Genomic DNA, 17,240 nt, shown 5'->3' with positions numbered 1-17,240 from the left:
TTTGGCCGGATTTGGCATCTTGCCATTACGGTAAAAAAGCCATGGAGTGGTACGCCGCCAACAACGTGCAGGTGGTTCCCAAGGACAAGAACCCTCCCAACACGCCAGAGCTCCGCCCAATTGAGAAATACTGGGCGAAACCTAAAGAAGACCAAAAAAACTGCTAAGGACGAGCAGCAGTTCAAGGCAAACTGGCTTTCTGCGGCGAAGAAGGTGGACAAGGTGGCTGTACAAAATCTGATGGCAGGTGTCAAGCGTGAGGCCCGGCAATTCGGATTTGGAAAAGCGAAAGCCTAGCTGAATATTTTTCCTGAATTTTATACTAGTTGAACTTGAAAAAGAAATTTAATTTGATTTTTTAAATAAACGATTTCACCGATTTACACGCGTTTTCCCTTGACCAAATTTTGATCGTATCACCCTTTACAACAACAAAAACAAATGTGCCTTCATTGTAAACAATACCTCATCCAGCCAAATAAACCATCCGCGAATAACAAACACAAACCCCAGAAAGAACAAAAATAAAAACAGCCCCACGCTAAGATATACACAACATGCATGCTCTCAAAATTTAAGTAATATCATCTTTACATTAATCAAATTCCACTTTGCCAAAAAGATCTCTGTACTACGTATTAGTTCATCGCATCTGTTGACAATTTACTCTAAGAACAATATTCGTAAAGGCACATCAGTTTAAGGACGATGAAACGAAATTAAAACCTTCATGAAATGTTATCAACCCATTTTTGGCAAATAAGTCTATAAATTTAATGACATGTGAACTAAAAATATTACATTGAAAAATATTCTACCAATTATTATTAACTACACACAAAAAAAATTTTTTCTGGTTCAATCACGAAATTAATTGATCCAATTAATTTTTTAATTGAAATGTCTTCAATCACAGAAATGATAGTATCAATTAAAAAATTAATTGAAGGTCAATTAAAAAATTAATTGATCCAATTAAAAAATTAATTGATCCAATTAAAAAATTAATTGATACTATTAATTTTTGTGGTTGATTTTGGTTTCAATTAAAAAATTTGTTGAATCAATTAAATTTTTAGTTGAATATTTTTTAAAACTCAATTAAAATTTTAATTGGAAAAATTTTCGTGAAAATTTTTTCTGTGTATAGGAATTGTCAGTAAGGAATTGCTATCGGCTTTCAAGTTAATTTTTCGTAAAAAAAATATTTTCTCATACAAAAATTCTTATAGTAAATTGCACTTAGTTTTTAGAAAGAACTTTATAGTTCACTATAGTTAAGAAAATTTTGAAGGAAATTTCCATCGTATTTTTTAGGCCATTAACTAAGGCTAGGTTAGGTTAGGGGGCAGTCCGATGTATCAGACTCACTTAGACTATTCAGTCCATTGTGATACCACATTAGTGAACTTTTCTCTTATCACTGAGTGCTGCCCGATTCCATGTTACGCTCAATGACAAGGGACCTCCTTTTTATAGCCGAGTCCGAACGGCGTTCCACATTGCAGTGAAACCACTTAGAGAAGCTTTGAAACCCTCAGAAATGTCACCAGCATTACTGAAGTGGGATAATCCGCCGCTGAAAAACTTTTTGGTGTTCGGTCGAAGCAGGAATCGAACCCACGACCTTGTGTATGCAAGGCGGGCATGCTAACCATTGCACCACGGTGGCTCCCAGGCCATTAACTAAACGATTGCTACGTAAAATTTGTAAAATTTCCTTTCGAGTAGTTAAGTTTCGTTGAATATACGAAAAATGAACTAAAATTCTGGAAACTTATTGTAATAAATTATTGTAAAAATCTTCTTAAATTTACGAGACACTTTGTTTTGTGTGTTCGCAACATACAGATTGTAAATTGTAAACTTAAAAAAAACAATAATTGCAAATATTGCATCATCAGCAATTTGTAGCTCATTTCGGAATATTTCCCTTCTTTTAATACTCTGACCCTGACAGCGGGACATTTGTACTCGCCCTCGTATTAGCCAAACTTAACATGACCATTAAATACCAAAATGCACCTGGTGATATTTACGAGCAGGTAATAAAACAGGTTCAGCCACGATTATTGTTTGTAAACTATTATTCCATTATTTGGTATTAGAAATTCGTGATCGAACTCCGTGTTGAAATTGTAGCAAAAAATTAAATATTTGTCAAAGAACTAATATTAATCAAAGCGTCATTACATTGTTTTTTTTTTCAATATACGTGTATACACGTAAGTATTAATTAATTATATATATATATATATATTTTTTTGTTTTTTATTGGAGGAAAATTAATTTAACAGAAACTCCTAATGGTTTTACCGTATTTAGAAGTCAATCAACAATTAGAAATGATGTCTTCCCCAAGAGAGCTAATATGGGACAGGCCCGAGTCAACCAATGTTAACTGTTAAGGTTGGGGAATTTACAGAAATTCGGGAAAAACAGCTGAAATACATACCCGAGTAAAAATTGAGAGATCTAATTTGATACAATTAGATATGAGTAGATCCGAAAAATGGTAAGATCTAATCATATCTAATTACTATGGAATTAGATCTGATCAGATCTCAAAATTGGCCTAGATCTAATGTCTTTGATATGATTATATCTATCCCTATATACAGTTAGATCTAATGTTTGATCTCGTCATATGTGGAATTATATATAATAATATCTAATAGTGTCTCATCATATCTAAGTAAGTCTGCTTGGATCCAAGGCGGCCAATTTTGAGATCTAATCATATCTTCTTAGATCCCCCAATTTTTACACGGGTAAACTGAGTTTACAGTAACTATGATTTACTGTCGGTATCGTACGCATAACGCAGAAATCTTATAAATTAGAAGGCGAGGGTTAATATCCTTTTCCTTTGGGTATCACGATGACATATATTTTTTTCGTTACCTTATTGCCTTGCCAAATACAAGAAGTGACAAATTATGCTCTACGCATGGCATAAAAGTGAATCTAGCTTATGATAGTTTTGTTCCATGTACTGAAGTCTATGTTGGGTGAACTCATATCTTTGCTGGGATCTGTCTGAACTACTGGACAGTCCTGAACTAGCGAGTGTTCGGATTAGAGAGTAACATATAACCACTTACGGAATACTTATAAACACCGATCACCTATATTGGGCGTTCTAAAGAATTTATCGTGCGATCCGACTGAAGTTCGTATGAACTTCCACAATTTATTGAGGCTTTTAATGTTCAATTTCGCTGGAAATTGGGAATTTTTTGGGATGAAAGCATCCTGATTTCGGGAAACATGCTAGCAACACTGACCCTCACAATATTAATTACGCTTGCCATTTCAATAATACCAACTCGCCGTCAGATGTCTTTGAACCCTCAGTGACATATTCAAGTACTCGTATTAACAAAAAAGTACAACATTTTTTTTCTATTTTGATTTCTAAACATGTTTGGACATGGTTACCGCATCCATTTAATGCTTATCTAGAGTATGTAATTGTTGCGAAAACCATTTATTTGGTCTTTGTAAAAATAATTTTCGAGTGGAGAAAAATATATGTTGGCAATAAGCAGCGAAAAGAATTTTATAAAAACATTGAGCAGGTACACGCGATTTTCATTCTGAGCGCCAGACTTCTGTTGATTGTTTCTTGGAATTGACGAAGAATACGGAATTACTGTGTTTTGTGTTAATTTATTTATTCAGAAGTGGCACGTGGTTTTATGGGAATACAAAAAAGGATAGTGTAATTGAAAAAATATATTTTGATATATTATAATTTATTTTTATTTGCAGTTACATGATGTCTGCGTTGGTACATTTGATGGGCACGAAGTAAATATGACATGATTTCTTATTATTGAAATTGAACCAAAATATAGTGTGTAAAAATATATGATGTTTGCTTGCACGACATTACAAATACAAATAAACGATGAATTAGTTTAAAAATAAATAAAGTTAATTTTGTGTTTTCTTTTCTCAAGTGGCGTCCTTTTTTCGACGACGAAAAAGTTTTTTCATAAAGATCAAAACATTTTAGGCTGTGACCATGTTCTTTTAACTGGAAGAAAAACATTTTTGACGAATACCATAACATTTTAGATCGTGACCATTGTATTTTGATTCAAACAAAATTCTTTTTATCAATATAATATCATTTTAGATGAGGACAATTATATTTTTCATAGAACCATGTTCACTGAGCCAACATGGTTGCAGTTTAAAATGTTACATGGTCGCCGCAAAAATAGCTCTTATCATATTATTTTGCTCTTCGAATATGATTGTGACAATCATGTTTCTTCTCTGCGTGTAGGGAAATGCCAAATTGGTACGGAGCCGAATATGCTGCACAACCAATGTTATCAACACTATCAATTTTCCAAAATGTAGGCACAAATCTAAGTACGTATTACTTAGATTTGTGCCTACATTTTGGAAAAATAATGAACCCTTTATTAAGGTGGAATTACATACTATGCGGCCATGCGTGCATACATTATATGCTATTGTCAAAAAAAGTTAAAATGTGAGAACTACTACTATTTTAGTTACACGATAAAAGTAACCCAGCGAAAACTAGGTAACCATCACCCATTACAATTTGCATTACCCAAAGTAAAACTCTCATTACACGTTGCATTACATTCCGATGAGTTATAATGACTAACTTATAATGACAATAATAACTACTTCTCAGTAATTTGTGATGATTATTCTCAAAAAGTAATGCAGTTGATCGACATTGGCTTAATAAATTATTAAGCTTTTACATAAAAAATTAAAACCAATATTTAATCTAACGTCTAATATGTTTTCCAAGTATTTCATAATAATGGTGCTTTAAATGAATATAGGTATATTATAAAGTAATTCACGAATTTAACTCACTGTAGCAAGTTTTCTAGTTTAATCTTGGAATTAATTTGAGTTTAATTCATTTTAAAATATATGCACATCTAAATTTACATCTCTCCAAATTTCGTGGACCAAATTTCGTTATAAACCGCACATGTATTGTATTTTTTATTATTTTCATAAACTGAAAGAAAATATTGTTAGGCCAAAGTTTTTGTTGCGAGTTTTGCTTAGCATAAAAGACGCATAATATTTTTTGTCTTGTCCAAAGTAGATAAACTTTTTAATAAAGTTGTTTTATCCTTACAGTTGGTGATTCGACTTAAAATGGGTATTTATACATGAAAAACAATTTTGTTGTACTAAGATCAACTTGGCTTTAATAATTCTAAAAAACTCTTCAAAATTAATGAAATTGTATTTAAATTTGGAAAGGACTCTGATAGCACATGAAAAAAAAATTGAAAAAAAATCGAAAAGGTTCAAATTCGTCTCCTATTTAGTAGCTCTTCAATTATTCGTTTCTTTATCTCGGAATCAGTACCAACATAATTAGTGTAAAGACAAAATCTTTAGAACCGGACAAGCTTTTTTTCTGCGAAGAGAACTACGTATTTATATTCGAGATTTGGATACCTGAGAAAAAAGTAGTTATTTTTCAAATTACGAATAAGTGATTACATATTACACTACTTATTTCATGGCCGAAGGTATGCCTGGGAAGAAGTACTTTCCTCCTAGGACATGCGTATGTAAATGTAATCCGGAGCGATGCCAATTAATAAGTAGTTATTACTTTTTAAATAGGCTTACCTACAATATTACCGGGTAATGAGAGTTTTTGCTGGGAACGTATGTTGAAACAACATGCAAACAAATCAACAAACGAAAAACAATCGAGAATATAAGCGAGGAATTATTGAGGAAAAGTGTGTGGAATATACACGCACAGAAAAAACATGTTTGGACATGGTTGCCGCATACATTTAATGCTTATCTAGAGTATGTAATTGTCGCGAAAACCATGTATTTTGTCTTTGTAAAAATAATTTTCGAGCGGAGAAAAATATATGTTAGCAATAAGCATTTAAATGGTTCTCAAATGCCCCAAACATGTTCTATTAATTAAATGATAGAATTTGAGACCATTACATGGTCGGGAAAATCATGTACCTGACCATTCAATTTTTTTACTTTTTTACAGGGAAAAAAATATTTTTATAGGTTAGGAATAGACATGTCTAGAACCATTACATGGCCACAAAGACCATGTATATTTTTTCGTGACCATTTAATTTTTTAACTTTTTTGCAGCGAAAAGAATTTTATAAAAACATTGAGTAGGTACACACGATTTTCAATTTGCGCGTCAGTCGCGTGTTGATTGTTGCTTCGAATGGAATAATTTGTGTTAATTAATTTATTCAGAAGTGGCTCGTTGTTTTATGTGAACACAAAACAAGAAAGTGTAATTGAAAAAAATGTACCTGGTTTTTGTTCTACATTTTGCTTGTGGTATAATTTATTTCTATTTGCAGTTACATGATGCCTGCATTTTTAAATTTGATGGGCACGAAGTAAATATGGAATGATTACTTATTGTTGAAACTGAACCAAAATAGAGTGTGTAAAAATATGTGATGTTTGCTTGCACGACATTATAAATACAAATAAACAATGCATTAATTTATAAATAAATAAAGTTAATTTTGTGTTTGCTTTCCTCAAGTGGCGTCTTTTTTCGACGACGAAAAAAGTTTTTTTCATAAAGATCAAAACATTAGTTAAAAGAACATGGTCACATTCTTTTAACTGGAAGAAAAACATTTTTGACGAATACCATAACATTTTAGATCGTGACCATTGTATTTTGATTCAAACAAATTTCTTTTTATCAATATAATAACATTTTAGATGAGGACAATTTTATTTTTTCTTAGAACCATGTTCACTGAGCCAACATGGTTGCAGGTGAACATTTTACATGATCGCCGCAAAAATAGCTCCTATCATTTATTTTGCTCTTCGAATAGGATTGTGACAATCATGTTTCTTTTCTGCGTGTAGATTTTGTAGAAGTCTATCAAATTCTGTCCAAATGTATGTATTTGGGACAAACCTTTATATATAGCCCCCAACACATTTGACGGATGTGATATGGTATCGAAAATTTAGATCTACAAAGTGGTGCAGGGCCCCGCCCGACTTTAGACTTTCCTTACTTGTTTTCTTTCAATATATGAAATATTCTTTAAGAAGCAAAACAAATTATTTATGGCTAATACATTTTCTTGAATGTGGCGAAAAATGTCTTTCCTGTTTAGTTACACATCTCTAAAGGTAATCTACATTTTGAAGAAGAGTGTTGGAGGTAAAATGTAATTTTTTTGTCTTCTCATTTTATAGGAAGTAGGATTTTGGTAAGTTGTAGTTACATATCAGCAAGGTCATAATACTTTTAGTGAGAATATCAGAAAAGTTGTAATGCAAGGTACGAAGTATAGGTGTGCACGTTACACGAAATTGTCGTGACTCACGAAAATTTTCGTGGTTCGTGCGTGAGTCGTAAGTCACGCTCATGACAACAGCGTGAGTGTGCGTGAGCGTGATAAACAAACCAAAATGTCGTACGTGAGCGTGAGTCACAAAAAAAATATCTTCGTGAGTGTACGTGAGTAACGAATTACACTCACGAAAATAATCCTGCTCACCAACATAAAACGATTAATAGTTAAATTCAAGAGTTTAATAACACTCTCGAATTTAATAATGCTCAAGTTTTCAGACACTTCGGTAAGGTAAATTAATCATAAAATTATTCGTGAGTCACGATATTTTTCGTGAGTCACGGTATTTTTCGTGAGTCACGACGTTTTCGAGCGTGAGTGTGCGTGAGTACAAATTTTCTTTTCGTGGGTGTGCGCGAGCGTGAGTCCTACCAAACATAACGTGTGTGAGTGTGCGTGAGAATGATTTTTCAGTCGTGAGTGTGCGTAAGCGTGAGTAAACTATTACTCACGTGCACATTTTCGGCATTTTCAATGGTGTTGTGAGATCCGCAAATATCCGTTTCTCTATGGACTACTTTCAAAGGCCAAGTATAACAGGTTTACTGATATTTACCAATAAGTTAGGCCGGCTGGTTCTTTGAAGGTGATGGTGAGGTGGTGGTAATCGACTTAAATCAAATAACCCCATATACATTTTGTTTTATTAGCCATTGTTTACAAAACCGGAGAAAATGAAGCAGTCACCGACCGCCATTGATAATCTGGCCATTGCTAACCACACGAGAACTGGTACCATGACATGGGTGGGTTGCATGTGGGGTTATTACCAATAGAATATTGAATATGGCAAATTCGAATGTAGCTACGACGAATAAAGCATACAATCATGTAATTAGTATCAACACATGATAGTTAGGTTACAATTTGCCGCTCCTTGGAATGACTTTTGAGCATAGGATGGAAAAGTAATAGTCATGTGGCTGGATATGGACAACAGAGTCGTCCGCTTCCGTCACCAATCAACCAAAGGGGTCTTAATAGTCACAATTCTGTGTGATTACAAAAAAACTGGAAATCTTTTTTTGAAGCCCACCTAGTGGATGGATAAATGTATACACTAGACGAGTGACGTAGTGTATCAATAAGAAATAAACTGACTTCAAGTCCAAAATAAAAAAAAATTATGTTTGATACGGAAACAGAGGGAGCGACAATTGCAAATCTACTCCTTGAAAAAAGCATGTTATCGGTTCATTTTCACTAATATTGCGAAGGTTTTTCTACCAGTGTAAACTTTTCGTATTATTCACGCCAGTATTGGATATTTTTTCCCAAATCGGGGATATTTTTCGTGAATGGGGTCGAATATTTTTAGTTGCAGACTTGCGGATTTGGTGGGAAATTTCCAGAAATTTTGGAATTTTTGTGGGGATTTTTCGATAATAAATAAGATTTACAATAATGATTTACATGAAATTCTGTTTATTTGCACATTATTAAAAAATTTTATAAAGTATTTGGGGCCCAATCCGTAACTTAGAATTTTACTCAAATTGATAAGGACATTTCATTTTTTTTAATTTGCTTGTAATAAATTTTCTTCAATTTGAGAAAAAAGTATTAACTTCCAAGCAAAAAAATTTGGAAGTTCTTCTGAAGGCACAACTTTAAAAGAACTTCCAAAAATGTCCTCCCAAAGATGTTCTTTATTTTAACTGCACAGGAAGTTCATTTGAGTCAATTTTTTAAACTCGCTTATTCCATATTTTTAATGGGAAATTTGTTTTTTTTTTGTTTCAAATAGTAAAAAACAAATTAAGAATTAATAAAATGGTAAAAAAATTTAAATTTAGACGAAAAAATGGTAAATGCTTTCTAGAACAATTGCGAATTTTTGAAAATATTTGATGACAATTGTTCCACACAAGCGTTATAATGCATTAAAAATTATAAACAATTTTAAAAAATATTTATTTGTCCAAATATCACAAAATTTCTTAATTCACATCCAAAACACTGAATTCACCTCAAACCTTAAAAAGTGATGCAAATTCAGTGCAGCGGCTGTTGAAAAGGTGGACATCCGTCCTATGACAAGCCCATGTTAAATTCATCGCTTCTGCATCAATTTGGCACAACTTCCGGATCCAAAAAGAACATTTGCACTACTTTTTTGGCGACGCTTTTTTTGCTGGGTTACAGTGCACTCGCGGTAACGTGAACACCGCATAACGTGAACACGCTTTTTCTTAAACTAACTACTCCGCAACGCTTAAAAACATGAAATTTGACGTTAAAGGCAGATTCACAATGCCAAACACAATATCAAATACACCTACGGAATTTTTAGTGATCTAGTTTGGTTGTTTTCGTGAATTTTAATTATTAATTTAAATTACTTTATAACTACATACATACATATAATTTTTTTCATGAAATTAAATTAAGTTTTTAATATTACTAATAAGAAAAATAAAAGACTATCACGCTAGAACGTGTAAAACTCCCGAATATGACTATGTTTTGTTCTGAAATTCGCTGAAGTTCGCTAACGTGAACATTTTCGCTAACATGAACTCTCTTGGTTTTAATTAGTTCACGTTACCGCGAGTGCACTGTATTTGAATCCATAAATGAAGAACGGCATAATTAAAGAAGATATATGATATGATTAAAGAAGATACATAAAAAGAGCCCAGCAAAAAAATCGTCGCCAAAAAAGTAATGAAAATGTTCTTTTTGGATCCGGAAGAGGTGCAAAATTGACGCAGAAGCGATGAATTTTACATGGGCTTGTCATAGGACGGAAGTCCTCCATTTCAACAGCCGTTGCACAGAATTTGCATCACTTCTTTAGTTGTGATCCGAATTCAATATTTTGGATGTAAATTAAAAAATTCTGTGATATTTTGTCAAATAAATAATTTTCATATTTTTTATAATTTTTAATGGATTCTAACGCTTGTCGGAAACGTTAGACCTCAAATATTTTCAAAAATTCACAATTTTTCAGATTGAATTTAGTATTTTTTTCGACAAAATTTAAATAATTTGTACCATTTTATGAATTCTTACTCTGTTTTTAACCTTTTTGAAACAAATAAATTTAAAATTTCCCATTAAAAGTATGAAAAACCCAAGTTGTAAAAAAATGAATTAAAAGAACTTCCTGGGTAGGTAAAATAAAGAACATAGTCCCCTAGCTGAAAATTGTCTAGACATGCTAATGTAAAGGGTGATTCTTTTGAGGTTAGGATTTTCATGCATTAGTATTTGACAGATCACGTGGGATTTCAGACATGGTGTCAAAGAGAAAGATGCTCAGTATGCTTTGACATTTCATCATGAATAGACTTACGATCTGCCACAACGTCGAATTTTCAGTGAATGGGCCCTAGAAAAGTTGGCAGAAAATCCGCTTTTTTGTCGACAAATTTTGTTCAGCGATGAGGCTCATTTCTGGTTGAATGGCTACGTAAATAAGCAAAATTGCCGCATTTGGAGTGAAGAGCAACCAGAAGCCGTTCAAGAACTGCCCATGCATCCCGAAAAATGCACTGTTTGGTGTGGTTGTACGCTGGTGGAATCATTGGACCGTATTTTTTCAAAGATGCTGTTGGACGCAACGTTACGGTGAATGGCGATCGCTATCGTTCGATGCTAACAAACTTTTTGTTGCCAAAAATGGAAGAACTGAACTTGGTTGACATGTGGTTTCAACAAGATGGCGCTACATGCCACACAGCTCGCGATTCTATGGCCATTTTGAGGGAAAACTTCGGAGAACAATTCATCTCAAGAAATGGACCGGTAAGTTGGCCACCAAGATCATGCGATTTGACGCCTTTAGACTATTTTTTGTGGGGCTACGTCAAGTCTAAAGTCTACAGAAATAAGCCAGCAACTATTCCAGCTTTGGAAGACAACATTTCCGAAGAAATTCGGGCTATTCCGGCCGAAATGCTCGAAAAAGTTGCCCAAAATTGGACTTTCCGAATGGACCACCTAAGACGCAGCCGCGGTCAACATTTAAATGAAATTATCTTCAAAAAGTAAATGTCATGGACCAATCTAACGTTTCAAATAAAGAACCGATGAGATTTTGCAAATTTTATGCGTTTTTTTTTTTTTAAAGTTATCAAGCTCTTAACAAATCACCCTTTATCATGTTGCAATCAGTAAAATATTTTAGTTAAATTTTTCTAAAATAAACCTACATGGTGGGCTCATTTTTTTTCTGAATTTATTATAAAATACTGGCGATGCCACTGGTCAATGGGGCTTCCGCAGAGCTATACCATTTGGATTGTCTTAATGCGCAACTATTATTGATGAAATGATAAATTGGCCGTTTGCAAGTGTGTACTGAGACATGGGCTCACTATCAATGTATCGTCAATAAATAATTTCAATAAAATAATTCCTTTATAAACAATACCGCCCTTATGCCAATATAGGTACATGTAATTGGGATGAGTATTCCCTAAATGGCGGCATTATGTCAAATATTATGTTTCTGCATATTTGAAAGGTACTAATTGTTTAGTATCACTGAGCACCAATGGTACATTAGAAAACAATGTGCAGTTTCCAATGTATGCTTGTCGTGTTCAAATGTGCAAGGTGATGTCGTTTCTGTGGTTGTTATTGGCTTTAGCGTCGCTTTTAAGATCAGCAAATGCTCAAGGTTTCGGTATCAATCTGATAAAAATACCTGAGGAGGATCGAGGACAAATTATCTGCACTATTGCCTTATTAGAGAAATATTTCTATTCTGGAGAATCGCTGTCGGGATCGGTTCTTCACGTAAGCCTCACAACGGCTGCGCTTCATATACAGAAATCGCTAATTCAAGCTTTGCACGAAAACCCTAAATATCCTTGGACCGTTGTGGTCAAGGATGTGCATAGACGTGGCGAAGTTTCATCTCCAGACTTTACCTTACATGAAAAGCCCCAATGCTATTTCATGGTAATTAACGACATGGACGACGAAGATATGGATGATATATTTGAGAATTGGAAATCGAATGTGAATTGGAATCCATTAGCCCAGTTTGTGGTCTATATGTCTTCAGTGGAGGAGACGGCCGAAGAAATGACAGACATAATGACGGAAGTCTTGTTGAACTTTATGAACAAGAAAATCTACAACGTCAATATTATCGGGCAGAATGAGGAGGAGAGTTATTTTTATGGAAAGTCGGTATTTCCATATCATCCCGACAATAATTGTGGCAATCGAGTTATAACCGTAGAGACTCTTGATCTTTGTGATTTTCCTGAAGGTGAAAAAGACGAAGAGGAGGAGGACGAAGACGAAGAAGAGGTAAATAAAACTATGTATTTTTATTCAATGAATTTATTTTGCATATTAAATTAAATTAAATTTTCCACAGACCAATGAAAATTTCCTGCGAAACCTGAGCTTAGTACTACACTTTTCAAATTATTTATTAAAAAAAGAAACTCTGTGCAATACAAATTTTCAAGCGATAGTGCGAACAGGAAAAATATTTTTTTTTTTTTGCATGAATGACGAAATTAATTAATTAATTCCACAACGAACATTATAATTTCAATGTTTGTTTTTGTGAAAATAATTTTCTAGGGGAGAACAAATATGCTGGCATTAAGCATTTAAATGGTCCTAAAACATGTTCTATTATAGCATGTTCTATTGTAAATTTGAGGAAAACTGGTTTTAGTTAAGATTTTGGTTATTTCTATGAATTCTTTATTATAAGAAAATAAAAATTTCTTTATTACTTGTACATGTTTACTCCTCGATATGAAATCAATGGTACTAAATTATGAACTATTTCTAATTGGTTTCAGGTTAGTTAATTTTTACTGAAAGAAGTAATTTTTATTGTTTTAAACAAAAAGCTAACTTAATGGAAAGGAAATGGCTAAATCGAATTAATAAATTTGTTTCCTTTACTTTTGAAGAAACTTTTTCTGTGTGCACCTTTATACTTAAAAAAAAACTTGATGAAATCTGTACGTTTTTTTATTTTCTTCACTATTAACTGGCTCACATAAATACTAATGCCTAGTAAATGACATTTTATGAAGATATTAGTAATTTATAGGCCCGTCTCCGTATGCTAGTTTTTGGAAATACTGCAAAGTCATGGCCTTGAAATCAAATTAACTATAATAAAATTTTTATATATTTATTCACTTTCGCCAATATGATGGAAACAAATGTATTGTCCTGTTGTCCTTCCTTTTTTTCCTATACAGCTCGCAGACGATTTTGGTGAGTCTGAAAGAATTGTGGAACTTATAGATACCTGACCAAATGATCAACTATTTATCGAGGAGACTAGGTACGAAGTGGAGAACTCAAATGAATTACATAAAGGTTATATAGCGAAATGTTCTCATACGGACAATGATCTTGAAGAAAAAACCACCAATAACATTACGGACATCTCAAAACGATTAGCACGAATCACTATCGATAACCAGACTTCGGAGGATAGTCCGGCATTCTACATTGAAGAAATGTATAGAGCTCTGTTTCTGGATAAATTTCCCAAAGATCTAAGCGGGTGTCCTCTAGTAGCAGCATATAGGCCCTGGGAGCCATACATATTCAACGAAGCACTAGTGGAGGCTGATAAGCGCAATCCCATGGAAAATCATTTAGAAGGTGATGATACTTATGGCACCGGTGATGATGGTGTTTTTGACTACAAATCCTACGAGGATCAATTGAATTCCGATGGTGAAACTCCGATGTCAGTGGAAATACGTTTAAATGGTATTGAATATAAAATGATACAAACCATAGGAGAACGTTTGCACATACGAATAGACCTGCAAGTAGAGAATAAAAATGTGTATCATTTGTTCCAGAAACTTATTGATGGGTAGGTTCACCTTGCAATATTGTACAAATTAACCAGTCAGAGAGCTTTCATTTCAGTGACATCGAAATGGTGGTTGGCGGCATTGATGAGGATCCCAGTATTAGTCAATATGTGTCGAGTACTATACCCTATCACCAGGACGACCTGACGTGGTGCGTAGCGAAGGCTCGGCGCTCGTATAGCCTTTTCAGTTTTATGGCTACATTTGATGAGATTGCTTGGATACTCACATTATTTTTCATATTCGCCGCATCCCTTAGCATATCGATAATGCGAAAATATCTAAAAATTCACCTCTACTGCTTTAGAACTTATTTCAGCACCAACATGTATGTTATGGGTGTCATTCTGAGCCAGGCTATCAATTTGCCGCGCATTCCCACCAGCCTGCAACTGTGTTTCGGTACCACCTTTTTTATGGGACTGATTTTCAGCAATGTATACCAGAGCTTCCTCATCAGCACATTAACGACACCCAAATCATCCTATCAAATCAGCCACACCGATGAGATTTATGCCAATCGTATGAATGTCATGGGAAGTGTCGATAATGTGCGTCATCTCAGCAAAGAGGGCAAAGTGAGTACCAAGAAATTGCAATCAATAATAGACATGCCTCAGCAATAGCGTGCGGTATGCGATGCAATATTTCATTCATCTCCCCTTTCATGGTAATTTATCTTGCAGATTTTTCGATATGTTCGCGAACATTTCCATATGTGCTACAACATTGAAGAGTGCCTGCATCGTGCAGCTACAGATCCCAAATTGGCGGTGGCCGTTTCACGACAACATTCTTTCTATAACCCTCGCATTCCCAGGGATCATCTCTACTGTTTCGATCGCAATGAAAATATTTACGTATACTTGGTGACAATGTTGCTGCCGAAGAAGTTCCACTTGCTTCACAAGATCAACCCTGTCATACAACACATCATTGAATCCGGTCACATGCACAAATGGGCACGGGATTTGGATATGCGTCGCAAGATTATAGAAGAGATTCAGCGAGCCCATGAGGAGCCGTTTAAAAGTTTGACACTTCACCAGGTAGCAGGGCCTTTTGCATTCAGTAGCATTTTGCTTTTGCTCGCGTTGTGTATGTTCGCAATGGAGCATTTCATTTACTGGCTGGTGATTTGTCGCAGGACCCGTTTAAAACTAGCCAAGTTTCTACATAGGAAATTACAGTAATTTTACTTATTTTCCATGGAGCAACCGGACAAGGTATCTGTAAAAAGAAGATGCCTTGTCGTTGAGCTAAGATGCCTTGTCGTTGAGCTAATCGGGCTGCCACTAAACCTGACCAAATTTACTTCCTGTGTTATCAAAGTCCTTTAAAAATATGTTAACGACAACTAAAAATTTCCAAATTCTTAGTCGACTATACAGTAATCCCTCGATTTATGTCGTCTCGGTTTACGTTGTTTCGATTTACATCATCAAATTTTTTTATTCCATCAAACTTCGATTTACGTCGTTATTCGATTTACCCAGTATTAGTCAATTAGTCGTTTCGATTAACGTCGTCAAATTCCGGAACCAATCACTACGTAAATCGAGGGATTACTGTATATTAAAACGTCTTTAAAATAAAGTGTTGAAAAACGTCTAACTTTTGAATACTTGTTTGTTTTGTAGCCAAGATACAAAAAGTCAACTAATTTTAAGATGAATTCATTAATTGTGAAGACGAATTCATTAATTAAAGCCAAGTCGAACTTAGTCGAACACAATTTTCTTTCATTTAAAGATACACATTTTTATGTCGAATCACTTAACCATAAGCAAAAAATGAATTCATTGAAAAGTTTACCGTATTTTGCCTTGTGGCTAAGATACAGTAAATAACGAATATAAGTACATCTCGTATAAGAAAAATGCCTTTGGTACAAAAAATGTTTATAAGAAAAAAAAACTGATAAAATAACATGTTTACAATATTTTAAATGCTGCTAATGAATTTCGGAACTAATCGCATGAACAGCAGAATAACAAATGAATCTAAATACGTAACTTGATTTTTAAAAATTATTTTATTTGCTATTCTATGGCAATATGAAGTTATTAAATTTTCTTTGTTATTTTTATATTATTTATTTAACTTTATTGACAAATAATATGAGTTAATTAATGTTAGCTATACACTGTTAGAAAAATATGTTTTTCATATGTTCCGATATAAACAAAATGTGTTTCGGGCAAAATTTTAAAACACAATATATTTAAGTGCAAACATGTGATGTTCCTAAACTAACACTAAATGTTTGGGACATCTATGTTAATATGTTAGAATAAATTATGTTTGGGGCATGAATGTTCATAAAAATCATATGTGTGAATTTACAAATTTCGACTAAACATACATATGTTGTGATATTTTATTCAAAGCGATAGAGAGAGTATAGAGAAAGAAATAGAGATGGAAACCGAGAGAGTTGACGAAAGATATCAACATTACAAAGCGAAAGAATCAAAAGAGAAAAATTTCTGTGAAACCGCTTGTATGTTGTTTCGGAAAACTGTTTTTTGATAAGGCCAAAAATTTGATATGCTTAAGTCTAAATATTATTTAATTTGAATAAAGAGAATATACATTCGGAACCAAGAGAATAGACATTTGAAAACCAACCAGCATATGTTTTCGCCTGAGAGCAGCATTTTATGTATGTGTGGACATGTGTTTTGTTTATCATTTTGGCACTGTGGGCACAATTTTTTTTCTTGGTTCGTTAAAAGAAATCAGGGGTCTTCATAAAAATAACGAAAGGGTACTATACTCTTTTTAGAGTTGGGACAGTAAAATGAAATAAGGAGGAAAAAGTGAAAAATTACACAGTAAAATCTATAAAAACAAAGTTTAGTTCCTCTTTATTAATAAGTAGTCCACGAGGAGTTGACGGACACCTTCAATTATAAAAGCGGGCATTAAGGACGAACGCTATTGAATTTAGAAGAAATCGGATCAAATTTAGATATAGCTCCCATATATATGTATCGCCCGATTTCGA

At 33.7% G+C, this 17,240-nt stretch overlaps 1 protein-coding gene across 1 annotated transcript; it reads left to right on the top strand.

Moving 5' to 3' along the window:
* The first annotated feature begins 11,942 nt into the window (after positions 1 to 11,942).
* Positions 11,943 to 15,852, top strand: Ir87a (Ionotropic receptor 87a). Its single transcript, XM_075308072.1, has 6 exons — positions 11,943 to 12,677; positions 13,020 to 13,030; positions 13,598 to 13,613; positions 13,676 to 14,229; positions 14,286 to 14,808; positions 14,917 to 15,852. The coding sequence occupies exons 1-6, from the start codon at positions 11,943 to 11,945 to the stop codon at positions 15,421 to 15,423; spliced, it is 2,346 nt and encodes a 781-aa protein (XP_075164187.1). The 3' UTR covers positions 15,424 to 15,852.
* The last annotated feature ends 1,388 nt before the right edge of the window (positions 15,853 to 17,240 follow it).

Source organism: Haematobia irritans, chromosome 1 (genome assembly GCF_050003625.1).
Source record: "Haematobia irritans isolate KBUSLIRL chromosome 1, ASM5000362v1, whole genome shotgun sequence".
Lineage (NCBI taxonomy): Eukaryota > Metazoa > Arthropoda > Insecta > Diptera > Muscidae > Haematobia > Haematobia irritans.
Note: the sequence above shows the minus strand (reverse complement) of the source record. Positions and strands in the feature narration are given on the sequence as shown.

Bases quoted from the DNA above. Each gene is read 5' to 3' on its own strand.
- Ir87a (XM_075308072.1), top strand. From the start codon at position 11,943: ATGTATGCTTGTCGTGTTCAAATGTGCAAGGTGATGTCGTTTCTGTGG. The intron at 14,230-14,285 runs GTAGGTTCACCT...CTTTCATTTCAG, and splicing joins TTCCAGAAACTTATTGATGG to TGACATCGAAATGGTGGTTG. The intron at 14,809-14,916 runs GTGAGTACCAAG...TTTATCTTGCAG, and splicing joins ATCTCAGCAAAGAGGGCAAA to ATTTTTCGATATGTTCGCGA.